This window comes from Cyprinodon tularosa, unplaced genomic scaffold (assembly GCF_016077235.1).
Source record: "Cyprinodon tularosa strain WSP-4 unplaced genomic scaffold, ASM1607723v1 ctg12, whole genome shotgun sequence".
NCBI lineage: Eukaryota > Metazoa > Chordata > Actinopteri > Cyprinodontiformes > Cyprinodontidae > Cyprinodon > Cyprinodon tularosa.
In genome coordinates, this window is record NW_024038003.1 from 3,949,209 (window position 1) to 3,966,572 (window position 17,364).

The window sequence follows — 17,364 nt, forward strand, 5'->3', positions numbered from 1 at the left end:
TGAGGAAAGGACATAATGTATAAATAGCAAATCAAATGTTTGAGACACCAGCAATGAAGTTGGAGCTTAATTGACCATCTAAATGGGGTAAAAGTGCAAGCATACTGCCAAATCTGGATATTTCATGTTTTCTTAGTTTTTTCCCAATATACAATGACAGAGCAGCGTCTGCTGTGTGCTCTCATGCTCCAGGTTACATTTAAATAATTTAAGAACCTGATAGAGCTCAGTTAGGTTTTTATGTTTTACATATTTACACATAACATAAAGGAGTGTTTTTTTTATTTTTACCATCAATGTCACAAAATATTGGTAAAGCATGGCAGCACAGCTCACTAAAATCTGTTTAATTACAGTTTTTCTAAATATTGAACAATTATAAAAGTATGAACCCTACACTGTTAACAGAGGCCCGGTTTATAGTTTGTTCAAATTAAGGTTAGAACCTACAGTATGGAGCTTAGAAAGTCTGTGACACATATTTATTAAATTATAAGATAGCGCTCCGTCTTACTGAAATGCACAGTAAAATTAATGAAGAGGCCCCTGTTGTCTTAAAATAAAACATTTACATTTGTAGGAAGTAAACATGTCTTACCTGGTGATGGAAATCCCATTTTGGAGGCATCACAAAAAAAGAAAGGGATGTGGGGTAGATAGAAAGAAAAAAATACATTTAGTCCTTGTGCAATTAACTTCCCTATATTAAACAGTCACACAGTAGTAAATTCTAACTAGATTAACCTAGTGTTAGGCCTCTACCACGTAATATTAGTCAAGTATAGGATTATCTAATATATAATGTGTTTTATATTTAAAGCTTTACTAATAGTTATTCAAGAGAATTGGTACTACCACACCTTAAGCAATTGCCTGCTAACATGACATTAAATAAGCTGATAATTAGAGTTTAAGGTGCATTTAAATAGAAAAGGTTTGGTTAAGTTTATTTTGTATAAAATGTCTAATAGCTATGCTTTAAAAAAACATAGTGTTTCTGTAAAATACTTCTATACTTGTGCAAAGTGAATCACTATATGATGGAAGCACTAGATTAGAGTTTTTTCTTCTTCTTTTCTTCTTCATCAGTCTTTGAGCACTGGATGCACGTGGATGGTCACGTTTTAAGAGCTGTACCATTCTATAGCAATAACAAATGCAGAAAACCTTAACTGATGATTTCACAGATTCTTGTAAAATCCTGTGTGATAAGATTACAATGTTTGGTTCATCAAGAAAATGGCTGAAGTGACTGCAAACACAGCAAGGTAAAAAAAAAAAGGAATGTATGACTCCAATCTAAATGCTCTAGGAAGTAAAACTTTCTGTGCCCATTGGGATATGTAACTTTTTTATAATGGGTTGCCATTTAACATAAAATCAGGAACATAGTTTCAGAAATCTGACTTAAAATCAATTGTGCAAGTAGTGATTTTTACAACTTACACTCTAGATGTATCTCAAATAATAATGCAATAATAATTGCAAGCGCAGTTGAGCATTTTGCATTTTGCAAAAATATAATTACTCTTTTTTTATCAGGATTTTATTTGATAAACCATTGTAACATTTGCTTGGTTTACCAAGGTGCCATACTTTGCTTAACCACCTGTTGCTGCAGTAGTAGCTGCCAGTCCTTCAGGGTTTCTTCTACCAGATCTGTACGTCTATAATGGTTTGTGCCAATTATTCTTTGTATTAGAGGGAGAGTATTTGTGAACACAGGTGTTTAAGCCTTGCATTAGACTTCTGAAGAAAATGGTTCTTAAGTTAAGAGTTGGTGCTAAAGGAACTTGTTCATTGGTGCTTGAGCTTTTCAACAAAAAATAGTTTCCAGTTGATTTTACATAGCATATTTAGTTTAGATTGAACTGAATATAAAATTCACATTTTCATATTTTTAATGATAAAAATTTTAAAAGCTATGTATAATTTTAATTGTGGTTATTACATACATTTGAAAAGGTCTATCACACAAAATCCAACTCAAATACATACAACGGCATTGTTGCAATGTGAGATAATGAGGAAAATAGTAAATCTTTATGGGATATGAATACTTTTGCAAAGCACTTAAGGCACGTTAATGATCTACCACTAATTTGTAACTGCACAGTAGTTTGAGACCAAAGTTGCCATAACACTGAAAAAACGCAACAGCAAATTGACTTTGCCATGCATGAACTTAGGTTAGGTGTATGGGTCTACAGACAAAAGGGACAAATCAGAGGGTTAGACAGGCAGATGATAATTCTCATGAAACAGTAGACAGGAACAAGCAGACGAGCTATCTGAAGCAGCAGGTCAGGTTACACACTTGTTGTGATCATGGTAACTGATACACAGAAGCAGGCTGAGGAACATCAGATGAAACAGTTTAAGCTTTTAGCCTTAAGGGTTGGTTATTAAGGGCCCGACTGGTAAAATAAGTCTATATACACATTTGGATCCCGTATTTATGCCAGCAGTAAGGGGGAGTCTTGTCACGACTCAAATATCTGGCCGATGGTCACATTATAAAGGTTTATTGAATACTTTCATTCAATTAAGAATTTATTGAGAACTAAAAGAAAAAGATCAGTTTGTCGGGCCCTTGCTGTTACACATTCAAAAAGGAAAGGATCAGCCACCAAACAGGCCTGGGGCTCAATCCACATATGTAGCCATGCATACAAAGAGACAAACAATGCTACTTTTAACTATCCTAGCTTATAAAAACTTCTGTTAAAATCAGTCCCAAAGGTCATTCTTATTTTTCCTGTAGTTCACCAACCTTCCAGAAGGGGGAGCTGTGTCGACGAGGACTCCTGGTGCTCAGTGTGAATAAGGAAGGAAGGAGGGGCCGCTTGGGTGATGGAGGAGGAAGGATTGGGTGAACTCAGTGACATGCCTACACTTTTTGGGGAAGTGTCTGATAATGAGGAGGGGGTGGTTTCATTTTTAGAGTGAGCCAAGGAGGAACAAAGGGGGCTAACTGAGCTAGTGGTGGATAAAGGAGCAGGGGAACCTGGCAAAGCTGCTGTCACTGTACTAACAGCTGGAGTAGCAGTGGGGGACATGAACATGCCTGAGGGGACAAAGGGCTCAGCATTGACATTGAGGGTTGATGCAGCTGTTGCAGGAGGTGGAGGTGGCGGGTTGGTGGAAGGAGTAAAAGCAGTAGGAGGGTCAGAAATGGTTTTTGCAGGGTTGAAAACAGAGGAAGGTTGAGAAGAAGGGATGGCACTTTCTGCAGGAAAAGACTTAGTTAGAGAAGCAGTGGCAATAGAAGGAGTGTTGGTGATAGGGGTAGTAGTCTGGGAGTCAGGGGTGGAGCCTGGTGGAGTCTGGAGGACTGAATCGAGAAAAGAGAAGGTCTGGGAGACAGGGCTCAGATTTTCCCCTGACAATAGTGCAAGACTTCCACCAACATCCCCGGTTTTAGAGGTAGTGTTAGTGGTAGGACTACTGTTGATCTCCTGTTTACTGGTTAAAACTTTGTCTTCATTTGCCTTTTGCCCATTTTTACCAGAGAGAGGGTAATCTACGTCACACATGGGTTCATAGGCACGTGGAGATGGATCTTTTACAAGACTAGCATGGGAACAGTTAATAAAACTTGTAGGTATTTGATCAGGGGCAGTGTCTAGCAAAAACTTTGGGGCAACGGCAGCCGGTGTGGGAGAGACAGGTTGCAGAGGTGCGCCCCATTCCTCTGGAAGTCTTGCCCGACTCTTGGTCTTCCTGCCTTTCACCCTAACCCCTCCTCCACTCTCTCTAATATCCCACTCCCAGTTCTCCTCATCTCTGTCCTCCTCGGCAACCCTTCCATCTTCATCTTGCATCCTGCATTCTTTTGATTGGTTAGTGTTAATCTCCTGCTCTTCCAAGAAGTCGTAGACCTCATCGCTGCCCTTCCTCTTCTTCTTCCGCCGTCGCTGCTTGCCAGTCTCTCCCCCTGTCCCCATTCTCTCTGGGCTGAGGGGTTCAGAGTTGGAGGATGTGGGACTGCTGTCATCCACTGAGCCACTGGGAGAGAGGACGGGAGCTGCCGAGGGGGAGGGTTTTATAAGAGGAGGAACCAATCATATACTGTGTCACAAAAATATAGGCTAAAAAGCCATCAAATTGTGGCTACTTTAAATTATATATATTTTTCATATCTTAAAATTAACTTGGTAACTAAATAAACCGTAAAGTTCATATAAGTTCAAATATCTTGCGTGATTGACTGCAAGCGGACAGCTCTAAGCACATAGTTCATTCTTGCCTGTTTGTTTTTTAAGGAACTTAAACATTAGTTCAATAACCAATGTCAGTCCCTTACTAAGTATACAAAACATTGGATACAACATCCCACAAGACTAATTAGCCTAGAGTTCCCGGGCGTTTCAGAAGACAAACTTAAAAGTTTCTAGTTTCTATCTTTGATCCAATGTATACAAAACTGAAATTTATAGTTGAAGGTATAGTGGAGGATTTTCGCTAATTTTTGAAAAGACGCCCCCTCTCCACTTAAAAAAAAAGACACATGCACAACCCTGTACCCACTTCTGAGATGGAAAAGCTATTAAACGCATGCAAGGGCATGCACAAGCCCTTTTCTCGTTGTGCACGCTCTGTTTAAAAGTTTCTCTTTGCATCAATCATACAACCTTACTTTCCAAAAGAAGATTTGCAATTTTGTCAGACTATGTCAGACTCACCACCTGTAAGTGAAAAGGAGGATGAGCACGTAGAGTAGGATGGCCTTACGTAAACATATCACCAGAATGATTGACAACTGGGAGGACCACTTATTTTGATGATCCACACAGAAAAAGAACATCCCCCACTATACCTTATATTGCCATAAAAGGTGAAACTTTAAACCTGGGACATGCAAAAAACCTGACCAGAGAGAAAAAAGTTTGTTGATTGGTTGTTTGGTTGGATGGATGGATGGATGGATGGATGGATGGATGGATGGATGGATGGATGGATGGATGGATGGATGGATGGATGGATGGATGGATGGATGGATGGATGGAAATTTAAAAAAGTTGGGAAAGAAATCTAAACATGAAACCCTATCATTTGTAAGATTGATCTTAGAACAACCCCAAAGTTTCTCTTCCCCACAAAATAAATTGTGTCATAAATATTCCAAATACTTTATTTAGATGTTGGTGAACATTCTTAGACATTAGAGAATCTATATTTATAGATAATTCACAGCTCTAATGTTCAAAACATATTAACAAAAGGAAATTATCTAGTTGGGGCCGTGACCACTTCTAAATATGATTAGAGCCGTCGCTTTCAGATCAGTTCATGGAAGATATACGATAAGGTCTACATGGTTTAAGCTATTAGATGTAATGTTGAAATAAGACTGAGTATATTGTTCTACTTATTTGAGCATGAATGTAGTTAAATTACCATTTTTTGGGAGACAGTGATATTTCTCAGGAAGTTCAGGAACCAAACATATTCATCTACCAAGCACTAAGTTAATGACCTTGGCCATACTCTGCTTTTCATAGTCTTTTAGAAATATAACGATTTTCATTTTCAGGATTAGGTATGCAGATTGTTTTCTTGCTTTTCTCGAATTGTATTGCTATGAATTATGGCGAAACATTTTATTTTGGTCTGATCTGCATGTAAATCACTGGTACCTAAATGTCTACTGTTTGATCTAGGGGGGTAGTTGGCTAGAAGACATATATAGGGAGACTGGCAACTTTCTTTAAAACATTAGATCATTTTCTCACTGTACCAAAAAGACTTTGAGTTGTTAATATCTAGCAACATTCGTTCCCTAAAGTCACCGCCAACATTGCTTTTTCCTGTCATTGTGTTAAACTCCTGCAGGCTCCAAAAAATAAATCCTTTACAGAAGTAGTCAACTGCTAGTAAAGAATTGAATTAGCTGCACCCAGTTGATGCCTTTCTGTATAAATTCAATGGAAGCAGCTGTATAGTACTTAGTTTTTTTTTTTTTTCCTTGACTCTATTTGCAGTCATAGAAACTTTTTTTGACTCTTGGTGATTTGGTCAAAATATGAGCTACTACAAGTGTAACACAGTTCTAAGTGTAACCAGCATGTAAAATGTATATGTTGTGGGTAAGGAGATTTACTTTAATATTTTTTGTTAATGTTAATTCTGACTTGCCAGGGGGCTTTACAGTTTTTCGCTGCTTTTTTTTTTTTTTATTTGGACTGCAGTTTATAATCTGTTGTTCAAACCTAATCATCAAACATGAACTGGATACTTCAACAGTAAATTTAACTTTTCTTTATTTAACATTTTATGTAATATTTTATTTGAGGGAAAAAGGAAGCCTTTTACTTAGTCTTTAGGATGACTGTGGTTGAGAAAAGGATAAAGACCACAATTAATGGGTTTTTCTAATTTGGACTGGAATATTCTATACTGGATTTTTTTAAACACAGTTTATGATTTGTTAAACCTTTACAAACCCCATTTTTTTTTTCTTTATTATTAATAATTCTAGAATCTCATCCCATCTCATAAAGCCGACATTGAATACTGGCTTTTCTTATGAGCTGGATTTATTTTTATTTCTATATTTCACCTACCAAACAATGTTAGAGCATCACAAACTCAAATAATTGTACATGGCAGCAAGTAATGTTAAAGTCAGCTCTTTTGAAGAATGATCATCAAGAGCTTATATGACTGTTTTTAAACATTTGAATAATAAAATCTTGCCTAGATACACTGTGAGACTTTTTTTTTCTAAACAACATTGTTGTCATCCAAGGGACAGGGAGGCTCCTGTGAATTCAGCAGGCATATAAACAAAACAAATCAAGCACACTGGAAGCAACAAGACCATGAACAAACTAAACAAGACAAACAAATCAAGCTCATAGCTCACAGGATGCAGCATGCGGCAAATTGAATGCATGCATGTCTGAAGAATAACATCAACCAATGTAAACATGGACACAATAAAATGACATCCAAAACAAACGGAATGTTACAAAGAGACACAAAACGAGGACACATACAGGCTTTGACAAACCAAAGCATTGGGTTGGCATAGAACACATAGCTCTATTTGTCTGTTCTATCTTGGTAGGCAGTGGCCTATGAAAATACTTATATCAAGTTTTTCTTTCCCAATTCCTTCAATATCCAGACAAAATCTGATTGTCCTGAATTAGGATTCTATTGATTGACCTATAAGAAGTAATGCAAATCTATGAAGAAAATGAAAGGGAAACAAAAATGGTAGCTCTAGCTGTGTGTTTTGGGTCATTGGTCAGCTGAAGGGGGAACATCCAGACAGTAGTCTTTTACACAGGAATGATCAAACTACGTTTACTCAGTATCTGTGTAAATCTCTGTTAAATCAGATCATAAAAAGGTAGGCTCTACTTACTGATTCCAGTAGGTGCCCTCAGAGTTAGACTAAAAATGATTGTTTACCATGGAGCACCCTTCAGTTTTCTATTGGAAAAATACACTGTCTGGTACTTAGAGCTGGTCTCTCACATAAAATCCTATTAAAATAGCAACAGTTTTGATTATGATGTTAAATTTGTAAATTCAAGAGATGTTGCTACCTTTTTTTAGGGACTTAGGGATTTAGTAGTTGATTCTTTTCTACTGATCTTATATAGTTAAGCATATTTTTGTATTTCTTACTTCGTATTGACAACAACAAAAGTAAAGTAAAAAAAAAAAAAGAATGGACAAATATAAACCATAAGCATGAAGAACCTTCTAAATTTACCTTTTATCCTGTTTGTTTGAAATACTTTTCTACCTAAGTTTTATTATCCTGTTTCCATCACGCCCTCTTTACTGGGTATTATATCACTGAAGTAGAGAACAGCACTCTTCCTTTTAAATATGACACCCTTTCCTGTTTTCTAAATTAAATGAAGTTGCTATTTTTTTCCTTGTGAGGAGGAACTTCATCAGCTATGAACAGGCAGTTGAGATATTACCAACCATAGTTAATGTAATATGGTTTTAATAGATGCTTTTTCCTGTCTGAACTAAATAAATAAGTGAATAAAAATAGGTGAGCTTGGAATCGTGCAAAAAAGGGATTACTGTAAGGGTGGGTACAGAGTTGCACTGCAGGGACACAGGCATATCTGCAGAGAACTAGAACTTACAAAAAAACAGCAGGAAATGTGAAGCTACAGCTTAGGCCAATTTGTCATCATTCCTCCATCGCCCTTCCCTTCGTTTTTGTTTTTTAAATGTAACATGATTGATTTAAAGGCCAAATCTATTTATTGAAAGCGATAACTCATGAGGAATTAATTATGAAGCCAATAATTGAAAACTTTATGAGAATTGAAACTTTTCACATGTCAAGAAAGAAAATGCATGTCCTGTTGTGTCTGTTATACAAGCAAAAACCCCACAATATAAGAATACATACTTTGTTGAACTGTTCATTACATTTTTTTTTTGTTTTTTTGCAAAATATAAGGCAGACACAATAAAAATATCTAGTTCAGCTGAAGTTTTATGCCTGGCCTCAGTTCTCTGATTTTTTTTTTTTAAAGATTATGACAAATCCAGTTGGTTTTATTTGGAATTGTGTGTAAAGACCAAAAAATTTGATTTACTACTTTTACGCCAGAAATGTAAGGAAAAAAATATCTAAGTTCCTCGCAAATTATTATTTTGATCAATTACTTTTTGTTTCTCTGAGGTATGACAGGCAGATTTAACAAATGTTACTTTTTAAGATGAGGGAACATCCCATTCAAGTAAAGCAGCTTTCTGTTAAGCTTCATTAGTCATTAAATTGCTACAAAAAATAACTACTAACCTAATCTTTGCCATGTTTTAACAGTCAGATCGATAGGCTAAAAAGAAAACCTACTTTTTATCTTTTCACTTAACATGATGAGCACAGGGTAAACATGAAAATCCCCAAAACTCACTATTGTCCACTGCAACAAGCTGTCTCCTCTTGGGGTCACCAAGTCTCCATAACAACTATTAGACACAGATTAAGCCTTTTCTTTCATCAGAAAATATGAAAGCTAAACTTTAAACCAATGACCAGTCCAGTTGGACCTTGCTGAAGTTCCACATGTAAAGTCATATGCAGAGTAGATGATGTATGCTGCTGTGGGCTTAAATTAGGTAATAGGCCCTGGAGCTTAATTAGAGAGAAAGATTACATGTTGGAGATACCAGGATTTTAATGAATAAAAACTAAATCAACTGGAGATTGGTCTTAAGTGGCTTTTCGAGCTGGATGATGATCCAAAACATATTACAAAATTAGTATTGTAATTTTTAAGCAGACTGAAAATCATGCTTTTTAATGGCTGCCAGACAACTGATCTTAATCCTGTTAAAAAACTGATGGGTGACTTAAAGAGACGAGAGCAGAAGAGAGAGCAAAGGCTTCTGGGTGAGCTAGAGATTATTAAAAGACATAGCAAAAGTTTTCTCTCTTGTTCCTCTCTGCTCCAACCTTGTGAAATATTAAAGGTAAAAATAAGGTCTGTTCTTCTGGCAAAATATAAATTTTTCTTTAGATTGGGCATATTCCCCATTGAATAATCAGACATTCATTTTCAGATTTTTTTTTTGTAGGATGTCTTTGTAGGGTATTACTTAAATTAAGCCATTATTTTAATGATTTTCATGCTTTTTTCCAGCGATGCCAACAGATTTGACTCCACAGAATGACGACAGGTATTCTGTGTGAGGGCAGAGTCAGCTCAGCTCTGAGTTTAAAATAGCAGCATGTTGTTATATCACTTCAATCTCTTCCTGAAAATTTAATGGAGGATAGGAAGATAATTTTAGACTCAAACAAACACAGCTGCCTGTCTCATTTTTTCAAAAGACCATTAAAGCACCCACTTTCAGCCATGAGATTGCAGCAGTAAAACCTCTGGGTTAGGAAAGGTTTTCTCCTGACTGTGGTTCACATTTATCTTTACGAAGAAACATTTAAAGATTTCTGCTATATACATATAAGTGTCACAAAAGCATCTGCAATAAGTGATTCAAATGTGTGGATGTTAAACTAAAATAAGCCCTTGATTCTAACATGAAACAGATATCCAGGACAGAATGTCTGGAATTCAAAATTAGGCCTAGATGATGAAATCAGTATTGGCACTGCATGCTCTTCCCTCCTCAGTTCTAAAAATTGCAGCTTTTTTCCCATAGCACCCTTGGGTACATGTTATTGTTGCTTGGCAACAACAAAATTAATCGTTCCTCTGCTGTTCATCCCATCAACAAGCAACTGATTATGATAGACATTACCGATTTGCAATTTAGGGTACCTTGCAAACGCCAGTATTATTCCACTTCACGGTGCACCACACAAAGAATACATTAAAGACTTGTTTATTGTCCCTGTACAAGTAGACAGAAGGTGAAGTCATGAGGCAGACGGCGATAAAATAAATAGGGTTGAGAGTGCTCCGGTGACAGGGAAAACAACAAGAAAAGGCTGCCCTCTGCTGCTGAAAGCATGCCCAATGCAATTATGGTGATTACTTTTTCTTTGCTACCCAAACTCCAAAGCTTGTACTCAAGTTTAGATTAACACTTTGGTACATTTTATATCACATAATGTAATAAATAAGCTTTGGATTTTAATTCTTCAACAACCTAAAATGACTCACTTCAGCCTAAAGGTTTAAATCAAAATAAAATATTCAACTTTTTCTTTTTTGTTAACCTTTAACCACAAACCTCAGTGCATTTTGTTTGGTATATCTTTTATAGTACACCAAAACAAATTAGAGGATAATCTAAGGTGCAGGAAAAGTTATTTCCTTTTTTTTTTTTGTTAAAAGCTTTTACAAGTAAAAATCCAAAGATGGCGGATTTTCAAGTATGTTTAGTGATATTTTAAGTCAAATCTGATAACAAACAGATTGTTAAGCCCGTCACACCTTGACCATTTAGACCAGCTTACAGACATATGAAAAATCTGGCAAAAATGCTGGCATATGTTGGATAAGTTATTGGTACGTTTTGTATATGTTATGATCACGCTGTAGCACGCTGGCACGCGTGGACATACGGCGAGTATGTCGAGTAATTTTGAGCATGCTCATAATTACCCTAACTATGCCAGCGTATGACATACTTGGGTCATCAGTTAAAGGTAAGTCATTTGATTGTTGACATACGTCAAGTGTAAGTTACTCATAAATCGTGGTGCCTAGCTTATCCAGAACCTATGGGTAATGTGTGCTTAACTTGTGTGTAACTTATCAAGAACTTATCTCCAATTCATATCAACATATCTGACGTGTTCCTGACGACCAATGAACGTGTTTCTAATGTACAGCTACCATATAATGGTATATTGGCAGCGTTTTGGAATAAAGGGGGTCACATGGGGAAACTGTCTATGCTCCTCCAGACTGCATCCCCATCATAGGGTGAGCATGAAGGTGTTTGTAATGGATCCTCCCTACGTTCACACCCACGGCCACGACCAACAAACTTCATAGCAAACATGAGCTGAATCTGCTATGACTCCAAACCTTCTTTCTTTGTTTTTATTTTTATTCATTCTTTTTTTGGGGGTTGGGTGGTAAATAGCATCTGGGTTAATACCGTGATCAAAGACATCCTTTTATGCAGACCGGGCGCCTCCAGGAAGGGTGCAGCCATGCGCCTGAGGGGAGCAGCTTTAACTGATGCTTTGTAATGCCCATGAAATGATGCTTGTGCATGGGCATTACGCTGCCGTGCGTTATGCAGAAGTTAGGCTGTCATTGGACATATGCTCTGGACTCATTATGAATACCCTATGTATATGCCTGAAATTGAAAAAATACATAGAAAGTTCAGCGAATGCCTTTTGTATGCGTTTTAGCAGATTCTGGGACGTCAGGCATACTCTGTCTAAATCGGCACGGTGTGACAGGACCCTAAAGGACTGACCACAGTTTTAGTTGTAGAGAAATTAAAACCGGACATAGAAGATAATAAAACATTTTAAAATTTGGATATCCTCAGAAAATATTTCAATGCAATTTTTAAAAAAAATAAAATGTGTTCCCAACTGCAAATATACCAAGTCATGGCGATAAGCCTACATCGAGAGGCTGAGAAAAGGGCAGTAGGAAGTCAATAGGACTATAAAAACTGTGGAGGAGCAGCAGAAGTCTGGATTTGGACTGAAGTTATTAGTCTATATGCAAAACCTCTTGTACATGGTACAAAAAAAAAACAATACAAGAAATGCTGCATATAATAAAAACAACAGCGAGTTAAAAAAGTTGCAAAATCAGTGCACAAGATGTAAGTTTCCCACTTTTCAAAGGGAAGTCGAACCCCAAGGCTTATGGGGAAGAAAGCAAATTCATTGTATTTTGTTTCATTCCTAAGAACCATAATTTTTTACAATATTATATAAAAGCATCATATTAAAGAAGATAAAATTAGAGTGCTAAAGACTGATTCATAACGGTTTGCATTTCTGGTCGACTCTAGCGCTCTGATGCATTCTGGTTACATGGAGCAGATTTGCAGCTTTGTTAAAAAATAGCTGTTCTTTCAGTATTTGCAGATTTGTTTTATTTTTATCCTTTTATTTTCTATGACTGAATCATTTTTACTTTGAAGGCAATTCCGATTTTTAATGCAATTGTGCTTTGGTGTTTGCATCATTTATGTGTTTGCAGAGTATTTCATTTGTGGCACATTTCACTCTGTGACGTGAATCTGCACCTGTAAGTCATTGGGAAAAAAAGAAAAACACCATATCGGTGATGGCCTAATGGGGAATGATGCATCAGAGTGTTGGGCTGATTTTCTTCACGTGGGAGGGAATGCCAGCCAGAGTTCTTTGGGGGGTTAAACACTTAAACTGTGTACTGAATTAAAACGTAACTTAATAAGAAAGAAAATCATAAGAACTTCATACAGAGAGCTACAACTAAATTATGTTTTTAGAATGGTCCAATTAGTTCATGGAACTACAATGAATTAGGAAACAAAAAATCATCTTGAAACAGACCAAAAGAACCTAACATATTCCCAGTAAATACATTAAGGTTTGTGGATGTGACAAGTCAACATTTTAAAGGAGTGTGTATATCTTTGTAAGGCTCTGTATTTCATGTCTCTATCATATTTAGATATGCATATAATAACTCTTCTTCTAAAGCATCACCATTCAATCCTGAATGCAATGTTCTGATACCTGTAGAGTGATCCATTGAGGGGATTCCTGGGCCACCTGATGAAAATGGATCGCTGGTTTTAAAAGTATTGCTTCCACTCATGTTACTGGTGGTTTTGTTCTCCACACCAAACAGGCCTGAGCTCTTCTGGGTGTCCATAGCTGGGCTCATCCCAGTGTGTCCAAGACCAGAGGTCATTGTGGACTGGAATGGTGGCAGGGCGGACCCCATGGTTCCACCCATCCCAGTCTGAGAGAAACCTAAGGAGGAAATACAGCACAGAAATAAATATTATCAGTAGACAAACAAAGAGAGTTGTGATGAAAGATAAGTGCAGGCACTTTCCTTTTTGGTAGTTTATTTACAGTGTGGATTAAAAAAAGTAAGAAGAGGCCATAATTCATAACCTTATGGAAAAATCTTAAACAACATTGCTGGAAAACCGATAATCACCAATTATTACGAATGTTAAACATATCAAACGTAGCCACAGACTAGAGGTATGCTCTGGAGTCAGTCATTTAAATCCTCTTTGGTATCTAATTGCGTTATATTCCTCTCAGAGGCTAAGTTTTCTTTTTTATAATCTTTTTGCTGCTGTAAACACCAGAATTTCCCCATTGTGGGACAATAAAGGGATTTTCTATTCTATTCTAAGTCATGATGTGCCCCCTCACCCATTGGATAGGTTCACTGGGTCTTGAGGTGAGGTTAAATTTCTGACCTGTTTTTATGTGTCTTTTGCTTTTCGTTTCTAAACAGTTGATTTACATATACAAAAGTGAATCTTAACACACAAAAATTGTTTTCAAAACCAAAAAAAAATACATTAATGATAAGAAATTATTTATGCTTATACACTGTAAATCTTTCCTTTCATGTAAATCTATTTTATTTAATAAATTATTAGGAACAGTGGACATCTGCTGTAAATTATAATTGAAGATAAATGTGACAGAAAGAAAAGAGAGAAAGCAATGGAAGAAACAGTGAACGAATGAGGAGCAGCACATTTCTAAGATAAAGAAAAAGCTTGCAAGGCAGTGACCCACATACATATGATGGGTCATTGAGACTGAAGCAATAGAGAGAAAAGAAATGTAAACAAAGCAGCAGCTTTCAACAACATATTTACCTCCCAGGTTGTTCCATTGGTAAAATATCTCAATCCTACCTTAAATGTCCTAAAATTTGGAATAAGCTAGGCTAAGCCTAAAATCTGTAACATACAATGCCGTGCAAAAACTTTTATACTCAAACTTTTCCACATAATGTTAAGATACAAAAATAAACTGCAATACATTTTATTGGGTTTAAATGAAACAGACCAATGCAGAATAATGCTAAATTGATAAATGAAAAAAAAGGGCTTTTAGTGCAAGACTGCAGACAGAACGTCTATGAGTAGAAAGAAAACTACTGCTTTAAGAAAGCCTCAAAAACTCCTAATGAAACTTGGCAGTGACTGAATTATCCTGAAGGGAGTTTTTCTTCAGTTTAAAAAGGGAGGCAGCTCAGAGTTGTTGGGAAGATGGATGGAACTAAACATGGGGAAATCCTGAAAGCTTAAGGTAGAGATTTATCTTCCAGTCCATCCTTTACACTATTTATATATTTAGAGATAGAGCTGCAGCGATTTCTCAATGCACAATTAAGCAGTAACCTACCTTCCCTAACCGTAACCCATTCTCTAAATAATCAATACAAATTCACTTTACACTTTTCTGATTTTTATTTATTACAACATTCTAAATTGTGCAGCGTTTTTCTTCCCCAGTTAAAAAATCAAATATCCTGTGTCAAACTGACCACATTTTGTGGCTCTAACATGAGAAAATGTTTAAGGAGTCTGAATACTTCAAAAAAGGCACAATTAGTGGGTAGATAGATTTTTTATGTAGTCAAGTTAAGCTGTAATTTTACGCAAGAGATAAAAAAGTAAAGTAGACCTAGAAATGAATCAGGCATGCTGCTGTCCTTTGTCTTGTTCAGGCTCCATTGACCTGTCATGCCACCCATCACTGGACCTGAGGGGGACAGAGACAAGCAAAATGGAAGAAAGCATAACAGGGACAGAGCGTGAAAGAGAAAAGCAGCAGTTACACAACGACTGAATAATGATCGACAGTTTGAAATGACACAGATTAAAGAAGCAACAAGCAATAATGACACCTAGTTTGTTTTTTAACCCTTTCAAAACTGTCACGCAGGTGGCCAAGTCAAGAGGATATAGCACAGCTAAATTCATGATGTTTTTTTATTTTTATTGCAAAAAAGAACATACATGAACAATATAGAACATTAATAATTACAATCATCTACAACACAGAACTATTATTTTATAATGTCAAAATCAAATCTATAACTCTTTAAGGGCAGTTATAATTTGCATGGCTTTAGCATTTGAACTAAATTGTAAGGATTCTTTATAGATATTAATAGATAATAATAAATCTGGAAATTAGGTTTTTGTTGCTAATATTTGGAGGTGTGAATATATATTTACCATAAATATAAAAAAAAAATTAAATTCAACATTTGAGGAGAAGACGATTGAGCCACAGTAACAGGATTCTGAAGCCTCTAAGGTACAATGGAGACTTTTTCTGAGCTGCTTCTTTTACTGGCTTCCAGTTTTGAAGGCTGCTATTTTTTTAGACTTAGAGAGATTTATTTGTCATTTTGTTTACACAAGTGTAAAACAAAAAGAAATTTATTTTAGAACAGCTCTCTGGACAATTTCTTTCTTTTTTTTTTAAGTGCAGCCTTGAAAAATAGTAAAAAAAAATTTTTATAAAAACAGTAATATAAACATATGAATGTAAATTTACGGTTAAATTTCAGGGTTTTTTTTGTTTGGTTTTTTTGCCAATATAAGCTAGCAAATTCTGCTTTCTGTTTTGGTAACTCTGGGAATTTTCATACGATTGGCTAGGAAGCAGGAAGTAAACAGGCTACAAACTGCTCTGAAGTAGTTGACATCTTTGTTTGAAAGGAGAAAAACTTCACTATGTTTTTGATGAAAAGAAACAATTGTTTTTAGGGAATATTACTTCCCTCCAGGATGACAACCAAGAATGATTTTGTTTATTCTTACAGCCTTTTTTTTTACTTATTGCTCCTTGAACTGCACATCATGGGTCATACTGATAAATAAACCAAGCACATGTGTATGTATTAGGGAAAGATGCATGTGAATTATCATTTTTTATTGTAGTTTTCACCTTTTTGTTTCCATCCCACTTAGTTCAGACCCAGTATCAGGGGTTTCTTTTGGATGTACAATTTTATTTCTAAACTGAGCCTGAAATTTTGTTGACTGTGCTTTTAATTCTACTTAAAATGGCCACACAACAAAAAGAAGAGTTTCCAAATGCTGTTCTGCATCTAGGGATCCTGCATTCACCTTGCACTGTTCATCTAGTGGCTAATACTGTTGTTTCCAAGCCCAAAGATATAATTATGCATCAGACACAGATTTGTATGGATTATCATATTTTCAAAGCTGAGAAATTTGTGTTTTACTATGATATGAGAGTGATGGTATCGTCTGCTTTTTTTTATCATGGATCTTTAGAGAACTTTTATCAAATAACTCAAGTGGCCTGAGAGCAGGTTTACAAGCCTGTGACCAACTTGTCGTACAATAATGTGGGACAATCATTGCATTTAGGTAACCTCCTGAGGCCTTAATTGCAAGGGAATTTCAAATGTGTCTGTATTGTCCCATATTAAATTTGAAAGTGTTTGATAACTTTTTTATGTGCTTTTTAAAGCCTAAATGTGGTTCAGTAGGGAGGCCCAGACGTCCCTCTCCCCAGCAACTTGGGCCAGCTCCTCTGGGGGAACCCCAAGACGCTCCAAGGCCAGCCGAGAAACATAGTCCCTTCAGCGTGTTCTGGGTCTCCTGCCTGGAACACCTCACCAGACGTCCAGGAGGCATTCTAACCAGAATCCTGAACCGCATCAACTGGCTCCTCTCGATGTGGAGGAGCAGCGGCTCTACTCTGAGTCCTCCCCGGATGACTGAGCTCCTCATCCTATCTCTAAGAGAGAGCCCAGAAACACTGCAGAGAAAATTTGTTTAAGCTGCTTGTATCCAGGATCTCGTTCTTTCAGTCATGACCCAAACCTCATGACCATAGATGAGGGCAGGAACGTAGATCGACCGGTAAATCGAGAGCTTTGCCTTTTGGCTCAGCTCTCTTCAACACAACAGATCGGTAGA

At 36.6% G+C, this 17,364-nt stretch overlaps 1 protein-coding gene across 1 annotated transcript in view; it reads right to left on the reverse strand.

Annotated features, from left to right (window-relative positions):
* Positions 1 to 17,364, reverse strand: part of map4l (microtubule associated protein 4 like) — a 105,229-nt gene that overhangs the window by 53,120 nt on the left and 34,745 nt on the right. Inside the window, exons 4-6 of the mRNA XM_038271748.1 lie at positions 15,086 to 15,163; positions 13,157 to 13,396; positions 2,774 to 4,027 (exon numbers count right to left, since the gene is read on the reverse strand). Coding sequence (XP_038127676.1) covers positions 2,774 to 4,027; positions 13,157 to 13,396; positions 15,086 to 15,163 — 1,572 coding nt within the window. The remainder of the gene's footprint in view (positions 1 to 2,773; positions 4,028 to 13,156; positions 13,397 to 15,085; positions 15,164 to 17,364) is intronic.